This window comes from Macaca mulatta, chromosome 3 (genome assembly GCF_049350105.2).
Source record: "Macaca mulatta isolate MMU2019108-1 chromosome 3, T2T-MMU8v2.0, whole genome shotgun sequence".
NCBI lineage: Eukaryota > Metazoa > Chordata > Mammalia > Primates > Cercopithecidae > Macaca > Macaca mulatta.
This window is the reverse complement of record NC_133408.1, coordinates 171,099,178-171,121,402: the sequence shown is the minus strand read 5'-3', so window position 1 is coordinate 171,121,402 and position 22,225 is coordinate 171,099,178. Positions and strand designations below refer to the sequence as shown.

The 22,225-nt window shown below is 35.0% G+C and overlaps 1 protein-coding gene across 13 annotated transcripts in view; it reads right to left on the bottom strand.

Annotated features, from left to right (window-relative positions):
• The window catches only part of MKLN1 (muskelin 1), a 389,751-nt gene that overhangs the window by 87,113 nt on the left and 280,413 nt on the right, over positions 1–22,225 (bottom strand). For all 13 annotated transcript variants that reach the window (XR_013414653.1, XR_013414655.1, XR_013414654.1 and 10 more), the window contains 3 exon segments: positions 20,660–20,852; positions 8,924–9,001; positions 5,627–5,692 (listed from right to left, as the gene is read on the bottom strand). Coding sequence is in view for 10 of the 13 variants with exons in the window: in XM_077994952.1 (XP_077851078.1) it covers positions 5,627–5,692; positions 8,924–9,001; positions 20,660–20,852 (337 nt within the window). In the remaining 3 variants the exon portion in view is untranslated.

Here is a 22,225-nt window from a genome sequence, read left to right as displayed (position 1 = left end):
TCTCCTGAACCTCAAACTAATATATCCAACTGCTTACTTGACATACCTATGTAGATGTCTAACTGGCATCTCAGACTTAACTTGTCTAAAATCAAGTTGCTGAACAACCCACCATATGGGATCCTCTTGTACCCATCTTAGAGAATGGTTACACCATTTTTCTAATTGTTCAGGTCAAAACTTTAAGTCATCCTTAGCTTCTTTTTCTCACACTCCTCATCCAGTTCCTCAAAAAATCCTGTCAGCTCTATATGATACCTTTTAAAATACATCCAAAATGTGACGAATTTTCAACATTACTACTACCATTCTGGTATAACCCAGTGCTATAATCACTTCTCAGATGAGCAACAGGCTCCTTAAAGTAAAGGACTCGCTGCTCTTCACTCAATTTGTTTTGTTAAACTGCAAGGTCAGTTCATAGCGTTTCTTAAACCCAACAATGGCTTCCCACTTCACTCTGCACATAGGTTAAAGTCCCAAACAAAGTGCTAAAAAATTCAACACAATTTGTCCCCCCAGCTATTTCTCTGACTTCACCTCTTACCACTCTCTTTCTCACATACCTCTGATCTAGCAACAAAAATTCTGGAAAAAAACCAAGAATAGTAGAAAGGTGGCAATGTTTTACTTTGTAATAATATCTGTTCAATAATGAATATCACCTGTATGAAGACACTTTATTTGAATACCTGGTTCAGCAGTACTTACCATAAAATGTCAAAAATTAAGGGATTAAGCTCTTTAAGAATATCTGTAATGAGGCCAGGCACAATGGCTCATGTATGTAATCCCAGCACTTTGGGAGGCCGAGACAGGATGGTCACTTGAGGTCAGAAGTTCAGGACCAGCCTGGCCAACATGGCAGAACAGTGTCCTACTAAAAATACAAAAATGAGCTGGGTGGGCACCTATAACCCCAGCTACTCGGGAGGCTGAGGCAGAAGAATTGCTTGAACCCCAGAGGCAGAGGTTGCAGTGAACCGAGATCATGCAACTGCACTCCAGCCTGGGCAACAGAGCGAGACTCTGTCTTTAAAAAAAAAAAAATATATATATATATATATATAAAATAAATATATACATTATATATATATAAATTTATATATATATATATATATATATATATATATATATAATGAATCTTCCCAGAAAACTGCACAAAGACAAAAATTTTGCACACCATTTAAAGATTATCATGGGCCCCCTTAAAACCTATTCATGAAGCTTCATGTAAACAAACATGAAATATATCCCAAGGCGAGAGAACAGAACAAAAACTTGACAGCAATAGCTGGCTGAGACAAAAGATTGGGAATGCCGCGGTGTGAAAGTTGTTAGACTTCTGAATAGTGTTTTCTGGTTTCTTTTGTTTTCTCCTGATCAGATTCCTGGATTACCCACACTCACAACCAGAGACCTGTTTAATTTAACCTGAACCGTAATTTCAGTCTTGTGAAAGTTCAGAGCTTTTCCTATTGAGTCCCAGGGCATCTTTCCTCATATTTCTCTCTGCTTCCAGACACTGGAATCCACAGAAGTTGCCTCACTACTGCCCTACCTCAGTTTGAACCCCAAACCTAATTGTCTCATCAGTTTCTACCACAAAATAAATAAATAAAAATCAACTCCAAAATCAATTTTACTAGAGAAAACTTCTAAGAATTTGGTGAGTAAAGAAACAGTCATGTCATGAAATGTGGCATTCTGCCATCCATCTGGCTCTACTACCACTTATCTCAAGCTTGTCCAACCTGCGGCCCATGGACTGCACGAGGCCCAGAATGGCTTTCAATGTGGCCCAACACAAATTTGTAAACTTTCTTAAAACATTGTGAGACTTTTGTTGTGATTTTTTTTTTTAAGCTCATAAGCTATCATTAGTGTATTTTATGTGTGGTCCAAGACAATTCTTCTTCCAATGTGGCCCAGGGAAGCCAAAAGATTGAACACCCCCGATTTATCTCCAACTTTTTTTTTTGAGACAAAGTCTTGCTCTTGTCCCCCAGGCTGGAGTGTGATGGCGCGATTTTGGCTCACTGCAACCTCCGCCTCCTGGGTTCAAGCAATTATCCTGCCTCGGCCCCCTGAGTAGCTGGGATTATAGGCACCTGCCACCATGCCCGGCTAATTTTTGTATTTTTAGTAGAGATGGGGTTTTACCATGTTGGCCAGGCTGGTTTAGAACTCCTGACCTCAGATGATCCACCCGCCTCAGCCTCCCAAAATGCTGGGATTACAGGCATGAGCCACTGCACCCAGCCATCTCTTTCTATTTCTTCTTCCCTTTCTCTGATCCTAATGAGACAATTTTTCTCAGTGTTGCAAAAATAGTTCCTTCCACAATCAGGTCTCAGTATTTTACTTTGTACTCCAAAGCACCTTCACCAATACATACAGTTCTCTTCCTAAAACGAATGCTATTGAGTAAAATTTTCTCCAACTTATAATTTAAAGTAGAAAATTTTAAAAATACATTTTAAATAAAAAAATTTTAAACCACTGGTAATTGTACCACCAGACATAACTAAGGTCAATATTTTGGTATGTGTCCTTCTAGTCTTCCCCTCTATAGTAAATGATAAATTTAAAAGGAATCATCACTTCTGTCTCTATTTCTATACCAAGATATCAAAATATCGACAAAAGGTTTCAGATAGCTCTTCTTGGAAACATATTTTTTGAATGTAAAAAACGAAAACAAGAAAACAAAAGAGGAATTCCACCTCCAAATGTTTTATATGCCATCTCTATTACTGATAACAAGGATCACCTGAATCTGGTGAAATCCTTTCGACCTCAATGTCCACATATAGTTAGTACTGTTTCCACACTATACGTGGCAATGGTAACATACTGAAAAGCATGAGAACTTGAGCAACGGACAATGTATATTAAATGACCACCCATGATTCCTTTTTAAGGCTGAAAAATCTAGTTTTGTCATCCACCATGGGCCTAAATAAAGTTTGACCCAGAATTCATAACGATTAAAAGAAAAAAAGAAAACACTCTAAATGGGTGCAAAATGGCTCTAACTAAAAAATTTTCTACTAACAGGGTAATTCCCTAGATTTCCTGTGGTAGAAATATTTGCGTAAAAGTGTATTTCCAAAGTACTTCTGTAGCTTTCTATAAACTGCTGTCAATATTGAAGTGTGGATATAGGCCGATTTTTCTTTGTACACCTTCACTAACGTATAAAAACTCCTTAGAAGCTATCAAAAAGACATTACTCCTTTAAAGGTCCATCTGGAGGAAAATTCCATGACTATAATAGTCATTCTCACTACTCTTTCTTATAATTTCTAAAGTAAATCTAGTAGTTACTCAAATAACATTTTTTCTTTTTTTATTTTTTGACGGGGTCTTGCTTTGTTGCCCAGGCAGGTGTGCAGTGGTGTGATGATGGCTCACTGTAGCCTCCAATCCTGGGCTCAAGCAATCCTTCTGAGTCAGCCTCTCGAGTAGCTGAGACTACAGGCATACACCACTACACTCAGCTGATTTTTTTTATTTCTTATATAGAGGGGGGTCTCACTATGCTGCCCAGGCTGGTCTTGAACTTTTGGGATTAAGCGATCCTCCTGCTTTGGCTTCCCAAAGTGTTGCAACTACAGGCATGAGACACTCACTGTGCCTAGCTGAAATATTTTTTTTAAAGGGAGTAGGGGTAAGGACCCTGACCATCAAGAGTTTGCTAATGCATAAAACAAAAATATTATAGAAAAATATCTAGGCCTTCACGCCACTGCACTCCAGCCTGGGAGACAGAGCAAGACTCCATCTCAAAAAACAAAAAAACAAAAAAAAAAAAAAAAAAAAAAAAAAGAAAGAAAGAAAGAAAAATATCTAGGCCTTTATCACTTTACTGTAAGTATTTCAAAGATCTCTGACCTGAAAAGTTAGATTTTAATTCTCAATGACTTGCTCACACTAAGTTCTGTCATGACATTTGCCTATTCTTTGAATAATTTTCTGTTTTCACATTTCATGGATTATAAAAAGAGAATTTTTTTGTCTTTTCTTACACATGTACTTTACCTATCAATAATTAACGCAGTAAGCACTACGAAAATTCCTTCTGCTCCCCCAGATAAGGTGAGCTTTAATTGTTAAAGTAAACCATATTACTTTTATATTTAAGGAAAGTGCATTTTGCTTTAAAAGGTAAAAGCTCTTCTCAAATAAACATAAATTTAGTATATTATTATAGCATACTATAACCAAATTTGTTCGAAAGGGTGGGCTGGGCATGGTAGCTCATACCTGTAATACAAGCACTTTGGGTGGTCCCAGCAGGCAGACTGCTTGAGCCCAGGAGTTCAAGACCAGCCTGGGCAACATGGCAAAACCTCATCTCTATTTTAAAAAAAGGTTGAGGGGGAGGCGTGTTTAATAATATTTTCCTTATAGTACTGCTGGAGAAAAAAGAAAAGCATTATAAATTCTACTCTATGTTCAAAAAAAGGGGAAGCTACTGCAGACAATCTAAAAATAAATTATCATGTCTGTATTCATAAATTATTTAATTATTCTGGATAAAAAAACAATTTGTATATAAATCTGGCTCTTTAGTAAATAAGCATACGAATATTTATTATACTCTCAGGCAGAAAAAAAAGATGCCTAAGACTCTATAGCTAATTCAAGCCTATTTCTGTAGGGCAGAAAGGCATTCGGAAAGAGGGACCAAGATTAAGAAAGTCAATTCCTATATGCCTTAAAATGAACCTTTTCCAAAGAGACCCTAATAACAGTCTCAAACCAGTTCAGAGGTGATCATAGAAATTTAGCTTTTAATTTTAAAAGAAAAGTTATAATTTCTCTTCTTACAAAAATTATGAAAATAAATTCATGTCAAGAAGACTTAGTATCTACATTGTAACCATTTTTATTCTTAATTATTTTATGAGTCTCCAGAGCAATTATTTTATTCCCGAAGCAATATGAGTTGGCATAATACACAGTAGAACTGAGCATTCATTACTCTTGGAAAGAGTGGTATTCTATGCAGTAAAGTTTTCTAAAATCCAATAATAACATATAACTATGCTAGATTATTGGTATTATTTGCTTTTTAAGCGGCTAATCTGAGACCTATTATAATGTTGGCATTAACCTCTAAATATTATGGTAATTAAGTTTTCCTAGGTTTTAGAAACTTAAGAAACATGTTTGCTACCAAGCTTCAGAACAAAATTTAAAAGGCAGGAAAAAATACAAAAACAAAAAACAACAACTAAAACAACGAAATTATTTACAGGCTTATGAAAAGTTTTTAGCAATTAATGGACTTACCAACACTTGGCTGCCTAATTTGATATCTGCTTCCTCTGAAAATGTATCTTAGTTCTCTTTATTCCAGTAATTCTCATATTACTCTACTACAATATAAGCGCAACAAAAATCCAGAAGTACACCAGTTTTCCATGAAAATACAACACATATAAACTAGACACATACACACATAAAAGCCCACGTTACACTTTTTTTAGGCAATCTAATTTCATTTGTGTAAGAGCTCCCCACCCCCACCCCCGACCCTTCCTTACCTGTCACTGCCTGGTTTAGATGATGCCTGTAGCCAATGAAGATTTTGTTTTCCATTGCAACTGCTACTCACCTGTTTGAACATCAATAACCATCTGATGGCCTCCTCTCATTCCTGGTCGGTTATCTTCCCCATCACCTTTAGTAGAAATAACAGTTTCTTTTAAAGGAATAACAAACAACAGCATACCCAGAGTAAATTTATTCATAAGTCTGTAATCAGTAGTAAAAATAACCCACACTTATTTTTTCAAAATATTAAGAATAAGTAAAAGGACTCATAAAAGTAACAGTATGACTCAAATCTGTATTTATAATAATCTTGTTCTTTTTTCCAAATGCTTTCAGGACATGAATGAACTTGGAAGTTATTTTTGATTTATTTATGATCAATGCCACAAACCAGCAGACACAAAATATTATACAAAAACATAAAACAAAAATCTCTAAGCCCCTTGGGTGCCAAAGTGAAGGTCAAAAACATTACAAAATTAGATCTCCTGTATATATTCTAGGCATAGTTCATTAGTATAATGAGCAGTTTTAAAGTTGAGTTATTAAACTATTTACAAAAACAAAGATGTTATCAAGTTTTATATTAATGATATTAATTTTGTATAATGTGTACAATTATTTTGTATAATTTTTGTACAATTTTGTACTTTGTATAATTATTTTATATAACTTTGTATAACGTATTAATTTTGTGCCAATATTTCAACAATCAGTTCCCACCTAATTTACCAACTACTTCATTTAAGTACTGACTGAAGAAATCTAAGATTTACTTCACTTTGATTCTTATTTCCATCAGAATTTAATAGGCAGGTTTAAATACAATCAGTAAAACTTTATTTAAACTTCCAAAAGAGAACACTATTATTCAACTTGTATCTAATCTTACTTTACACCAAATCTTACATAAATAAAGTTATGGCCGGGCGTGGTGGCTCACACCTGTAATCCCAGCACTTTGGGAGGCCAAGGTGGGTGGATCACCTGAGGTCAGGAGTTCAGGACCAGCCTGGCCAACATGGTAAAACCCTGTCTCTACTAAAATACAAAAAATTAGGCATGGTGGCATGCGCTTGTAATCCCAGCTGCTCAGGAGGCTGAGGCAGGAGAATCACTTGAACCCGGGAGGCGGAGGTTGCAATGAGCCGAGGTTGCACCACTGCACTCCAGCTGGGCAACGAGAGTGAGACTCCATCTCAAAAAAAAAAAAAAAGTTATAACTTCATTTCGGTAGTTCAAAAGGTTATAAGATTCTAATGTCTTACCTGATATAAACTAGAAAGCCTAAGGCTTTCTTCATAACTCTCCTATTAGTTGAAATATATTACTTTGGCTAATAAGTTTCCCTGTATTGGCTTTCTCCTAATGTAAAATGGAGAATATCCAATTTTATACTAATTTCACAAGGGTCCTATGAAAATGACTGAAATGTCAGTTCTTATATACAGAAAATAAGACACAAAACTGAAGCTTTTCATTACTACTGTATTCAGCGGCTAATCGTCCAGAAGTTCCCTTCAAATCCTTTCTCCTAATAGTTAAGCCTTTAGACTGTGCAATTTATTATCATTGAAGTTTTGCCCTTTCTTCTTTTCTTCCCCCATTAGTCAGTATCACCATTTTTAAGAATAGATTTAAGAAAGCATATTCATCCCTGAGAGGTCTGAGGGAAAAAAGAAAGCACTAAAATGAATCCATTTTCAGTATGTATTTTATATGTTGAATCCATTAGTTTGCAAATACACAATTACAGTCTGTTTGCTAATAATATGTGTCTTTAAAGAAAATTACCTCATACATGACTGATAAAATAGGAGAATGATGCTCATCTAACATCAATTATGGAGGTTCTTGAGCAATTTTCCCCTGCATATTAATGTGCAACACTATCAGGAGAAAGCTTTCTCACAACTAAAGAGAAGTCCTTAGCAATACATGAAGACCACAATGAAAAAAGCTCAGTATCCACAGAACTGTCTTCCTTTAATGCAAACAGTTGCATTAAGAAATTGCTACACTTTCCACTATGTTAACTATCTGGCAAAGCAGTGAGTACAGATTAAGAAGTGACAAAAACTTCCCCCTTATATGAAAATAAGGGATTCATGAAGAAGACTATACTCTGGATCTGATTTCAAGTTTTGATGAAAACAGTCTTTATTAGAAGCAAATGCCCTCCAGGATCCACATTTCAAAGATGAAGGCATGAGCCCAGGGCTTAAGTCTAAACACACTATGATGTTCAATATAAGTACCTTTGAAGATTTAAATGCACTGATATTAATTTTTATTATAATTATTACACTAGTTTTTATTAGTAGCTGGTTATAAAGTTCCACAGATTTGGAATGGTCTTCTGCCTTTCTATTTTTCTTATATGCCCTGCTAGGTTTAGCAAGCAATTTTGCAGAACTTAAGCTTTTCAAGAACATGCGTATGGCAATACAACACAGCCTATAATTTTATACCATGCATCTATCAAAGCAGTTTATAATGATATTCTGTGTAAAAGCTGCCCAACCTTCTGTTATGGCAGTAAAACAAAAAGGTTTAAAAAGAAAATTTTAATATAACAACGAATTCTACTACCTGGTTAAGGAACCTATGTCTTGTTTTAAACATCTGCTTTTTATTTATTTTGTTATGGTTGTTGTTTTGTTTTTTGAGACACAGTCTCACTCTGCTGCCCAGGTTGAAGTGCAGTGGTATGAACATGGTTGACTGCAGCCTCGACCTCCCAGGCTCAAGCCACCCTTCTACCTCAGTACCCTAAGCAGCTGGGACAACAGGTGCCTGTCAACGTATCTGGCTTTTTTTTTTTTTTTTAAAAGATGGAGTCTCTATCTGTCTCCCAGTCTGGAGTGCAATAGTGTAATCTCAGCTCACTGCAACCTCTGCCTCACAGGTTCAAGTGGTTCTCCTACCTCAGCCTCCCAAGTAGCTGGGATTACAGGTGCACACCATCACACCCAGCTAATTAATTTTTGTATTTTTAGTGGAGACAGGGTTTTGCCATGTTGGGCAGGCTGGTCTTGAACTACTAACCTCAGGTGACCTGCCCACCTTGGCCTCCCACAGTCTTGGGATTATAGGTGTGAGCCACCACACTCGGCTGTATAGTTAATTTTTTGTAGAGACAGGGTCTCACCATGTTGCCCAGGCCAATCTTGAACCCCTGAGCTCAAGCAATCCTCCTGCGTCGGCCTCCAAAAGTACTGGGATTACAGACATGAGTCACTGCACCTGGCCAACATCTTTTTTATTAACATAGTACTATGACACTTGAACTACCTTGGGAAAACTGAAGACTGAGACATTGAAGAAACAGAACTACAATCTAGAAGGTATGGCTTACCTTTGGTACTTTTGGGAATGATTTGACTCCATCGTGGTTTATATTCCTGTTGACTGATATACTGATTGAACAAGCCATCTGCAAATATTGAAGAATGAGAAAGAATTATACCTTAACTACTTATATTATTTATTATAGAAAAAAATTAAAATTTAAAAGACGACATTAAGAGAAATTACTAATATGTCACTAATAAAAAAACACATTTTCATAAAATATGCATCACTTCAATTTCACTTCATGCTACCCCAACTATAAATAGTAAAATATTAATTGGCACAACCATGCAAACAAATTGCTTTAGGGGAAGCTCATATTAAACGTACTATGTTTCTCACCATTACTGCACCTATTAGATACAAAGTCATTGCTGCATTCAATGGACAAGTATGTGACATTACCAAAGGGTTAGAGACCTTGAAAGAAGGAAAAGGGAGTCAACTGGGAGGGGAAAAAAAGTCATAAGACAATTTAAGGCTGCAAAATAGAAGCAGGAGAAAATAAAAATAAATAATCTGTATAAATGTGCTACTTCATTGAAAAAATACCTTACATATCTTTAAAAAATCTCTTATATATCTTTAAAAAATCATTTATATCATTATTATAAATATAATTGGGAAAAGGATAATTTAAGATTAGGAGAATTATATTTTAATTTCTTTTTGTGACCTCCCACCACTTGTCTTTATTTCAACCATGAAATTCTTAATCTTTACATCCTATAATGACATGGATTCATTGCATCCCAATCTCTTTCCCCCAACAGTGCTTTGTGCCAGTTCTTTTTGCCACCCATATCCAAGAGAACTAGAGAAGAAAATAGAGCTCTAACAATTTTGGTCTAGGTCCTTGATACATTTACAGGAAAAGGGAACACTAACTTTAACATGTGAATTCCATTATTATACGGTTTTGAGTACAAAACTACATAAAGATAAAAGTACTAACAGCAGTAATAAAACTATACTTATGGAACACTTACCAAATGTTAGAATTTATGCTGTCTCATCTCATTTAATTCTAAAAACAATCCTATGAAATACCCATTATCATCTCCATTTTATAAACCCGGAAATGTGTATTTAAAAAAAGTAAGAAACTTAACCAAAACCACACAGCTCTTACTTAAATGGTGGAGTTGGTACTAAAGTTCTACCACGCTTTCCTTACTCCTGATTCTGCTGTATCGATAAACTCATTATCTACTTATTAAGTTGTTACACTAGTTACTGTAATGGTATGGAGACTGAACTCCCTACATACATCCCCACATACAAACATAAATAATTATGAAGCCCTATTCCCGTGGCCCTCAACAAAGATTAGTTTAAGAATGGTATGGAACCCAATTTTGGCTAATGAAACATGAGGAATCTTCTGGGAGACTTCTAGGCAATTTTCCCTTACTTCTAAAGAGACATACAGAAAAGAAAAATCTACTATTATACTTCTGGAATATCTGCATGTAATGTATACAAATATTAAAGCCAATTTATCGAAGTACAAGAATGTAGTCAATTCTATAATGATGACACAGCAGAGTGAAAGAAAGAAATGATCACTGAGTCAACCAACCATGAAATCCACCTTACCTCTGGACTTCTTGCTATGTGCTACAATAACATTTCCTTAGTTTTTAGGCTACAAATCCTAGCTTTTACATGCGCCCAAATAGCGTAATTTATAAAGTGACTTTTACTATAAACTCTGTCATGTGGCTCAATTTAAAAGTAAAACTATTTTCTGTGATTTATATATTCACCAGAGACTAAGCAATTTAGAGCATTCCCCCTAATCTTTCTTTCCTGGGTAATTATGAAGCTCAGTTGTAACCAACCCTTTCAGCTTTCAAGACTTTTCAGCTGGCTTTAACTGGAAACTTCCATCCTACAGGCACAAATTTCCTTTCTTCTTTCCCTTTGAGACTTTTCAAAATTCTTGCAAAAAGTCAATAAATACTGTAAACACTAAAGCAGGGTAAAGGTTAAAAAAAATGCATTGCATTTAGTATCTTGTTTTAATGTAAAAGAACTTCCTACAACTTTCACAATCTAAAAACAAAAAGTTGACACTGCTACATCCCAAATAATCTCCATGCTCCCTATTATTTCTAATTCTTGGAAACTCTTGCCAATAAGGCCTTTTGCCTTGGTAGGCTTGCTTTAGATATATAATTCAGCAAAAAAACTCAGCCTCTCTATTGAAACAATAATGACATTCTCATCTATAAAAATATGACATCCATTACAATGTTTGAAAATCTCAGAAACAAATTAGTAAATAAGAAATTTAAAGATGCCTGTGAACCATGTGAGTTCAAAAAATTATTTCTGTTTAAAGAAGAAGTCAGGCAGTTGCTAATATTTCTGTAAGTCTATTTTTGACAAAAATCTAAAGCAAGAGATCAGAACAGTCAGATAAAATTAAAACTATACAAAAGAAATTTAAATATCACTAGGAGAAAGCACACTAAGAATTAGTTGTTAATAATTTTTAAACTATTTAACTAGAGTCTCAGGTCCAATATCACTTCTTTTTTTTCCAATAATTATGACTATACTAAATATATTTCATAGAGTCCTCATTGAGCACAAGCAGTTCTTTTCTCCAATAATAGTGGATACTCTCTTTAAAAAGCACATGATGGCCCAGCCTAGTGGCTGAGACCTGTAATTCCAGTGTTTTGGGAGGCTAAGGCAGGAGGATCATTCAAGGCCAGGAGTTCAAAACCAGTCTGAGCAACACAGAAATCCTGCCTACACACACACAACATGATTTAAAAATGAGACTTAGGAAGCTTTTACCAAAAGGGAAAAAAATTTCAAATCTCTTGCCCAGAATTAAAAAGAAAACAAAACCCAAAAAATCCACATAGATTATAGTACTGCTGCCTAGTTATATGTATTCATATTTGATAAATTCAAACTTTTATCAAATTTGGTTTTTCCCCAAAATAGAGATTATATACAAAAGAAATAATTTAAAATGCATGTATAGGTAAATAACTTATAGACCATAAAATCTTTTTTGATCATTCAAGAATGATGAGATCAAAAAGAATTTTTAAGAAACGAATTTCATCAGTTTGTCCAAATTCTAAAAAAAAGGCCAATATTATACCAGTAATAATATAATAATCAATATTAGGACATTGAACCAGTAAATATTTACTAAGATAGTAAAGCTTAGAGATAAAGAGTATGGATCTTGGCACCAGACTACCTGAATTCAAATCTTAGCTCTGTCACTTACTAGATATACCATCTTAAGCAAATTAATCATTCTCATATATTAAACGGAAATAACAACAATATTTACCCTAGAAGGTAAGCATGAAAAATAAATTCATGTAAAAGGTCTAGGAGAATAGATGGCACATTATCAAGCTCTCAGATATGTTACTTACGATGATGATGATAATGATACAGTGTTTGGAAATATACTTGACAGAAAATTAACAATCTTTTATGAACAAAATGAGAAATACAGCATCAAGACAAATACGAGTTAAGAGGAGGAAGGAGTGATTCAGTGATAATATAACGAAAGAAGATACCTTGAAAGAGTTGGCTTTGAAGAATGCACTGGAACTGAACTATATGAAAAGGAAAGTAATCGGAAAGAAAATACAGCATACACAAAGGCACAAAGGCATAAATGAGCAAAAATTATGAAAAAAAAAACCATGTTTCAGAAAAAGAGTCTGGCAGTTGGGAAAGGGTTAAAAAAGAGTGAGATTTTGCATTATGAGCATTACTAAGAAACAAAATCTTAAAGAGAAAAAAGGAAAAATCTTGCTATCCTGGAACACAACCCTACCTCCTAACTCAAAAGAAGCTTCTAAAAATAGGAAAAATTCACATTCAAAGATTAATAGTGTTAAAAAAGAATCAACCCAAGAATTATACAATATAAAAAGGAAAAGAAATGAATTTTTTAAAGTAGCAATGAATCTGATTCAACAAAAAAATATAGCCATGCAATAGATGAAAGTAGCCAAATACCTTTCCACAAATAAAAAAAGCAACTCTCTCTATGAAACATGAGTACAGATTAGAGATACAAGCAGTTGGAAAGTAGACATCTAAATAGTTGGAAAAGAAACGGTAAGACAACAAAAGGAAACAAAAATTGAATTGTCAGAGACAAGAGAAAAGAGGAATGAACAAATTGAAAATATCACAGAACTGAAGGTCAAAGTGTAAGAAAGAGACACTAAAAATAACATAGTAGTGGAAATGGGATAAAGGGTTTAGAGAAGCTTAAAATATTAAACAGAAACATGCAGTTAAAAAAGATAAAGGAGAAAATAAAAGAAATGATAGACTAAGGCAACATATATTTAACTGAAAGAAAACCAAAACAGACAATAGTTAACAGGGCTGCCACACTGGAGTTTCGGACAGCCTTGTTAATGTAATTACAAAATAATCTAAAACAAATATAAAATATTTAAACAGTCAGAGGGAAAAAGATTACATTAAAAAATGGCAGTTGAAAATGACAGCACACCTCTCAAAAGAAACAATGGAAGCTGATTAATAACAGTCAAATGATATTCAAAATATATTTCAAGAAAATCAGTGTCAATCTGGAATTCTACATCTAGCAAAAATACCCTCCTAGAAAGGAGACAAAATTTTCAGGTCAGCAATTCTGAGAGAGTTGAATTGCATTATAGAAGAAATTCTAAAGGATGGGCTTACGGCACAGGGAACGAACATAATCTTAGATATAAGATTAAAGACACAAACAATAATGAAGAGAAAAAAACAGTAAATATTTGGGTAAAATTAATGAACAATTGCTATATAAGACTAATATTTTATAGGGTCTTCGAACATGGTATCAAAATAAATGACAACAATAGAGCAATCGACAACAATAGAATAATGAATTAGAAGGTGAGAATATGAAGCTGAAAGTCTACTAAATCCTACATGGGAAGAGAGAAAAGGCACTGATCGGCTGGGCGCGGTGGCTCACGCCTGTAATCCCAGCACTTTGGGAGGCCGAGGAGGGCGGATCACGAGGTCAGGAGATCGAGACCATCCTGACTAACATGGTGAACTCCCGTCTCTACTAAAAATACAAAAAATTAGCCAGGCGTGGTTGCGGGTGCCTGTAGTCCCAGCTACTCGGGAGGCTGAGGCAGGAGAATGGTGTGAACCCTGGAGGCGGAGCTCGCAGTGAGCCAAGATCGCACCACTGCACTCCAGCCTGAGGGACAGAGCAAGACTCTGTCTCAAAAGAAAAAAGACACTGATCAATTTTGTTAAGGCAATCATGCATACTTGTTGTAATTTCTAAACTAATCATAAGTCAAATGATTTATTAATAAAATAAAATTTTATTTAAATAGGTTTGTTTTATTTAAATAAAATTTATAAGAGATATTTCTCTTCAGAGGGATAAAGGTTGAAAATAAAAGATGGAAAAGATATGCCATATGGGCCGGGCGCGGTGGCTCAAGCCTATAATCCCAGCACTTTGGGAGGCCAAGGTGGGTGGATCACGAGGTCAGGAGATCGAGATCATCCTGGCTAACACGATGAAACCCCGTCTCTACTAAAAAATACAAAAAAAAAACTAGCCAGGCGAGGTGGTGGGCGCCTGTAGTCCCAGCTACTCGGGAGGCTGAGGCAGGAGAATGGCGTAAACCCGGGAGGCGGAGCTTGCAGTGAGCTGAGATCCAGCCACTGCACTCCAGCCTGGGTGACAGAGAGAGACTCCGTCTCAAAAAACAAACAAAAAAAGATATGCCATACGAATAAGAAATGAAAACAGATCTTAATACAATTTACACCTGAAAGCAAAAATATTTGTAGAGATAAAAAGGCACTTCATAATAAAAGATTTAATTCAAAATAATTTAAAATTTGTTTTCAACTAAAAACATGGCATCAAAATGTAAAGTTAAATTAGACCAACTATAGGAAACATACGATTCCATGATCATAGTGGAAAGTGTTAAAATCTTTCTCAGTAATGAGAATCAGAAAATTCTTATTGATAAAGATTTGTGCAATATGATTAGCAACTCTGACCAACTGAACAGATATACAACACTGCTCCAACAACTACAGAATTCACATTCTGTTCAAATACATATGATATGTTTATAAAAATTGAATAAGCTGGGCTACACAGCAAGTCTCATTAAATTTCAAAGGAGTGGAAACACACAGGATATGCACTCTGGACCCTATGCAATTATGCCAGAAATCACTAACAAAGAAAACAACTAGTAAACCTCCACAAATTTGTAAATTAAAAACCACGGTTCTTCCAAAGAGCCATTTCATTTCATAATGAAAATACTAAACTGAACAAAAGTAAAAATACTTCATAGCACAACTAAAGAACAAGAAGAGGAAATTTTATTTATTTATTTATTTATTTATTTGAGACGGAGTCTCGCTCTGTCGCCCAGGCTGGAGTGCAGTGGCCGGATCTCAGCTCACTGCAAGCTCCGCTTCCTGGGTTTACACCATTCTCCTGCCTCAGCCTCCCGAGTAGCTGGGACTACAGGCGCCCACCACCACGCCTGTCTAGTTTTTTTTTGTATTTTTCAGTAGAGACGGGGTTTCACCGTGTTAGCCAGGATGGTCTCGATCTCCTGAGCTCGTGATCCGCCCATCTCGGCCTCCCAAAGTGCTGGGATTACAGGCTTGAGCCACCGCGCCTGGCCGAGGAAATTTTATATATTTAAATGTATATGGGAAATTTTCAAAGTCCGAAAACTAATGAGACCCTGCCAAAATAACACAAAAACCTCCACACAAAGGTAACTTCAGGTCCAGTTGCCTTCACTAGTAAATTCTACCAAGCTACTACTCATTCTACACAAACACTTTTAGATTCCTGCCTCATTCTAAAAGGCTAGAACTACCCAAACACACCAAAAGATACCAAAACACGACATGCACATTATAAGAAAACTGCAGACCAATATCTTACATACACAAATATATGCAAAAATACTTCATAAAAATGTGGCAGATCAAATACAATACCTGAAAAGAGTAAGACACCATTTTCAAGTAGGGTTTGTAACAGGAATACAAAATTGCATTAAAAACAGAAAATCAATGAAGATAATTCAATATACATATGCCTTTATAATGCTTTGCTTTACCACGCTTCACAGGTACTGTGTTTTTTATAAATTGAAGGAAGTCTATGGATGCCATTTTTCCAATAGAATTTCTTCACTTTGCGTCTCTCTCACGTTTCAGTAATTCTCGCAACGTTTCAACGTTTTTCATTATTGTAATATCTGTTACAGTCACCTATGATAAGTGATCTTTGATGTTAATAATGTAATTGTTTTGAGGCACCATGAACTACACCCTTATAAGACAAGGAACTTAATAAATGTGTGTATTCTGACTACTCCATAAACCAGTAGTTCCCCCATTTCTCTCCCTCTCTTTGAGCCTCCCTATTCCCTGAGATGCAACAATACTGAAATTAGGCCACTTAATATCTTTACTGGCCTTTAAGTGTTCAACACATACCTCTCACTTTAAATAAAAAACTAGAAATAATTAAACTTAGGGAGGAAGGCATGTCAAAGGCCAAGATAGGCTGAAAGTTGACCTCTTGCACTAAAGTTGACCAAGTTGTACATGAGAAGGAAAAGTTCTTGAAGGAAATTACAAGTGAACCCACGACTGATATGAAAGCAAAACAGACTCCATATTTCTCCATATTAATATGGAGAAAGTTAGAGTGGTCTGGATAAATTAAACCAGTCATAACACTTCCTTAAGCCAAAACCTAATCTAAAGCATGGCCTTAACTCTCTTCAAGTGTATGAAAGCTGAGAGAAGTCAGAAAACTGCAAAAGAAAAGTTGGAAGCTAGCAGAGGTTGGTCCATGAAGTTTAAAGAATGAAGCCATCTCTATAACATAAAAGTACAAAGTAAAGCCACAAGTGTTGATGTATTATAGAAGATGCAGCAAGTTATTACTATCTAGAAGATTCAGCTAAGATCACTGATGAAGGTAACTATACTAAACAGATTTTCAATGTAGACAAAACATTCCAATAGACTTCTATTAGAAGAAGGTGCCATCTAGGACTTTCACAGCTAGACAGAAGTCAATGCCTGGCTTCAAAGCTTCAAAGGACAGTGTGACTCTCTTGTAAGGGTTTAATGCAGCTAGTGACTTTAAGTGGAAGTCAATGCTCATTTACTATTCTGAAAAATCCTAGGACCCTTAAGAATTAAGCTGAATCTACTCTGCCTGTGCTCTACAAATGGAATAACAAAGCCTAGATGACAGTACATCTGTGTACAGAATGGTTTACTGAATATTTTATGCCCACTGTTGAGACCTACTGCTCAGAAAAAAAAAAAAAAAAAAGATGTATTTCAAAATATTACTGCTCACTAACAATGTACGTGTCACCCAAGAGCTCTGATGGAGAAATACAGGGAGATTAATGTTTTTATCCCTGCTAACACATATCCATTTTGCTGCCTATGGATCAAGGAGTCATTTAGACTTTCAAGAAAGTCTTGTTATTTAAGAAACACATTTTGTAAGGCGATAGTTGCCACAGATAGTGATTCCTCTGATGGATCTGGGCAAAGTAAATTGAAAACCTGGAAAGGATTCACCATTCTAGATGCCATTAAGAACATTCATGATTCATGGGAAGAGATAAAAATATTAACATTAACAAGAGTTTGGAAGAAGTTGATTCCAACCTCATGGATGATGTGGAGAGGGTTAAAGACTTCAGAAGAAGTAGTTAACTGCAGATGTGGTAGAAACACCAAGAGAACTAGAATTAGAAGTAGAACCTGAAGATGTGACTGAACTGCTACAATCTCATGATAAAATCTGAATGGATGAGAAATTGCTTCTTATGAATGAGCAAATAAAGTGGTTTCTTGAGAAGGAAACTACTCCTGATGAAGATGCTGTGAACATTGTTGAAATGACAACAAGGGATTTAGAATATTACATAAACTTAGCTGATAAAGCAGCAGCAGGGTTTGAGAGGATTGACTCTAATTTTGAAAGAAGTTCTACTGTGGATCAAATGCAATCAGACAGCATTGCATGACACAGAGAAATCTTTTGTGAAAGGAAGAGCTCATTGATGCAGCAAACTTCATTTTTGTCTTATTTTAAGAAACTGCCACAGCCACCCCAACTTTTAGCAATCACCATCCTTATCAGCCAGCAGCCATCAATACTGAGGCAAGACCCTTTACCAGCAAAAAGACTGTAACTCACTGAAGGCTCAGATGATCATTAGCATTTTTTAAGTAATAAAGTATTTTTATGTTAAGGTATGTGCTTTTTTTTTTAAAGAAATAATGCGACCGTACCTTAACAGGCTACAGTAAAGTGGAAATATAACTTTTATATGCATAGGGAAAGGAAATAAAATTTGTGTGACTTGCTTTATTGTGACATTCACTTCATTGCAGTGGTCTGGAACCAAACCTGCAATATCTCCAAGATATGCCTATAATTAACAACTACTGCACAATCCAAAAGAAAAGAGTAGAGAGATTTGTTTTAAAGCAGGATAACAGAAAAAAGAAAGAAGCAGGGAAAGACAGAGGGAGAAGGGTAGAGATTTCAGGTTGAAACTTTATGACTACCTTATTAAACTTTATCCTTCCCTTATCTCACAAAAGAAAAATTCTCTTTCTATAGCAAAAAAAGATAAGCTCAGCAAAGGGAGGTTTTCAGTACAATCTCTACATGTTTGAGTAAAACATTCCTGTCCCTAGGTGATTACTTTTGCCTATCATCACCGGATCCTGCATTGGCAAAGAGGTAGTAGCAATTATTGGTTCTGAAATCACCTATAATAAAATGAAATGTAAATACAGTGATATTTCTAGACAAATAAAAAGCCTATTAGAGAAATAAATACAGCCTTACGCTTTCTTAAAATACAGACAATACTTAAAGATCATACTAAGTAATATACTAAAAATACTAAAAGTAGCTTTTGTATCCTCCATTACAAGAAGCTTGACAGAGATTCTTTTGATTCCCTAGATCTTCCTATTTAGCAGGCAGGAACTTCTTGTCCTTCTCTGCTATGTTTTTAATAGAGCAGAAGCCAAAAAACTCTGCACTGTTTACTTCCTTATTTGTCCAACAAATCATCATCAATGAGGTCAGAAGCAAACTGAACAACCCTGAAAGGAATGTTTATTAACTAACAGTGTTCCAGGCCAGTTTAGAGAGCCCATAGTATTCATAGTACAAAAACTATGATGTGGCTGTTTCAAGAATTGAGCAACTACTAATTTTTCTAAACTTGGTTCCTTTCTGGAGCCAAAGGATAAGTTAAGTCTCTGTAGATATTAAAACTGCACAAGATTTTTATCAGCTAATCTTAACCAACTGAGTACGTCACTAAAGACAGCTTTAAAATATATAACTGTTTTTAGCTTATTAATTGTATAGAGTTGCCTGTGCCTGTTGTTTTGCTTTCCCTTCACAAAATAATAAACGCCTTATGATAAATATCTGAAACAAACAAAAAAGCTCTAAAATTACCTATGCCTCCCTCATCCTATGAGGCTAAAATACAGAATTCACTCCTAGAAATGGCACACATACATATATATATATACACAGACATACATATATATACACACACACATATACTTTTATTGGTAGCTTTTCAAAGTCTGGTAAGAGATTAGTTACGTGTTTTGTTTATACTCCAAAATATATTCAATTTCAAACATACCAATCATTTATTTGCAAGTATCATCATCAATCAAGTAAGCAATAACAATGTACAAGGCTTAGAAGCAGATTTGTCATATTTTAAAAAGTGGAGCTCAAAGCAATTCATTTTAAGTTAACTTTACATTTACAAACTCAAAGAAGGCAGTGCAGGTCTGGTTTTTTTTTAGCTACCCAATATCTAATAAATATGAATACCTAGTAAAAGATGATAACTGTGATAAAATGAAAATGAGAGCAAATCACTGAAAAATGTATTATTTCTTATTTCTTCCTATAAAAGATGCACCAAATTCAATTCCACAAGTTTTGTATTGTACAACTATTCTGTTCTTTGTCACTATGAAAGTTACTGTGGAAGATTTTTAAAAAATGTCATACTATAAGCAACAGAGTCCCTTTTTAGTTTAAATAACAAAACGCATCAGACCTTAAATATCCAAATGAGCGTTACCCTCCAAAGTCAATACCCTGGGAGATAATATAGATGTTCAACTATTCACATTTCTTTCAAAGCCAGATTACAGGTCACACAAGAAAATCGGCAATTATATAGTATTTACACCATAAGGAAGTTATTTTCAATACAAATCTCCTTGTTCCTTATATATAATTGCTTATTAATAACACTTTTTATTATCTAGCCCCCTCTTCTCAAAATACACTGTTAATAAATATTGGCTATCAATATCAAAATATTTCTGATACAGTTTAATGCTAGTTGATGCTATCATTTGTAAGTGCACGGTTTCCCAAGATGCCAACTTAAATTTATATGTGAGTTCAAGTACATTTCATTTTTTAAAGTCTCATTACATCATGGATCTATTTTACATGAAAGAAGTCCCTAATCCAAAGAGCTAACAATCTTTAACTGAGTAAAAAAAAAAACAAGAAAAAAAATTAGAGTAATAACTGGCATAAGCCTATATTCTTTTCGTGAAAGTTTCCCGTATGTACTTGAATTTACCCTAATAACCAATCAAAGTTTCATACCATTTACAGCTTTTTCAATCAACTCTTCACAAGCATCAAAATCACCCTTCAACACCAGCTTGTCATGAATATCTGTTAACATGGGATGTTCCAGTGCAATCTTGGTTTTCTTTTGCAGTGACTCAAAAGCTTCTGTATAGTTGTGTTGTCTGAAGTGTTTTAGGCAAAGGCGAATAGCTTCCTGTTCACGGTACTACTAGAACACAGAGTAAGTATGGAAAGAAGAGATTTGGTTAGATGATACTGTAGGAAACAGTTAACAACAGTAAAAATAACTAATCTACACTGAGCATTTATTAACACTATGTCCCAAGCAGTGTACTAACCTGATTCATTAGGTATCATTATTTGGCTCTTTTAACTAGCAAAACTAAAACTTGGCCTGTTCCAAACTTGTCCAAGGTTACAAAGTATGTAGCCAAAAGTTATTAAACCAAACCTAATTCCAGAGTCTCAACTTTGAAGAAAGGGAGAACACCTATTTCTTAAACTCCACTTAATATTGTAAAAATTATAACTCCATAGTGTCTATTAATCCCATTACAATGCAGGTACTGAGAGCACAAAAAACATGAAATAATTCACATACAATTATATTATGCTTTCTATTTTTGGTTTTTAAGCTATTACTTGAATGACAAGTATCAAGTATACAGATACTTCAAATTTACAAACATGTGTTATGACTCAAAAATCATCAAAAACAGACTAAATTTAATTTTTTTTTTTTTTTTTTGAGACAGGGTATTGCTCTCTCTCCCAGGCTGGAGTGCAGTGGCGTAATCTCAGCTCACTGCAACCTCTGCCTCCTGGGTTCAAGCAATTCTCCTGCCTCAGCCTCCTAAGCAGCTGAGCTTACAGACACATGCCACCATGCCCAGCTAATTTTTGTATTTTTAGTAGAGACGGGGTTTCACCATGTTGGTCAGGATGGTCTCGAACTCCTGACCTCAGGCAATCCACTACCTCGGTCTCCCAAAGTGCTGGGATTACAGGTGAGAACCACTGTGCCCGGCCCAATTTAATTGTTTTCTAAGCCTGCACTACCTCATCTATTAAGCAGCTATAAAGTAGACATCTCAATTAACTGGAATCCAAAAAGCAGGCACTTAATTTATTAAAAATTTCCCCTAATAGGACAGATGCCAAAAATACAATCTTATAAAAAGGATTTTTTTTAAAAAATCTCAACTTCAGGAGTATGTTCTGGGACTACGTCAAATTTCCTAACTATACCACTATTCAAACAAACAGATGACATGCCAATCAAACAACATGATAATCAAACAACAATGTTGCATGATAATCAAACAACAATGATTTACTTATAGGCATTACCCTTTAATGAGGCAAGAAAATAAAATGTATTTAGGAAGATGTATAAGATCTGAAACACAAATCAGTTGATAGCTGACTTCTTAACTAATAAAAGGTCATTAAACATCTAATCCTTACACATTATAATTAACTATTAATAACTTAATTATAATTAATTAACTATAACTTACTCTTGGCCTCTAAAAAAGATTTATCGTAACTACCATGTAACAATATATATTACAGTTA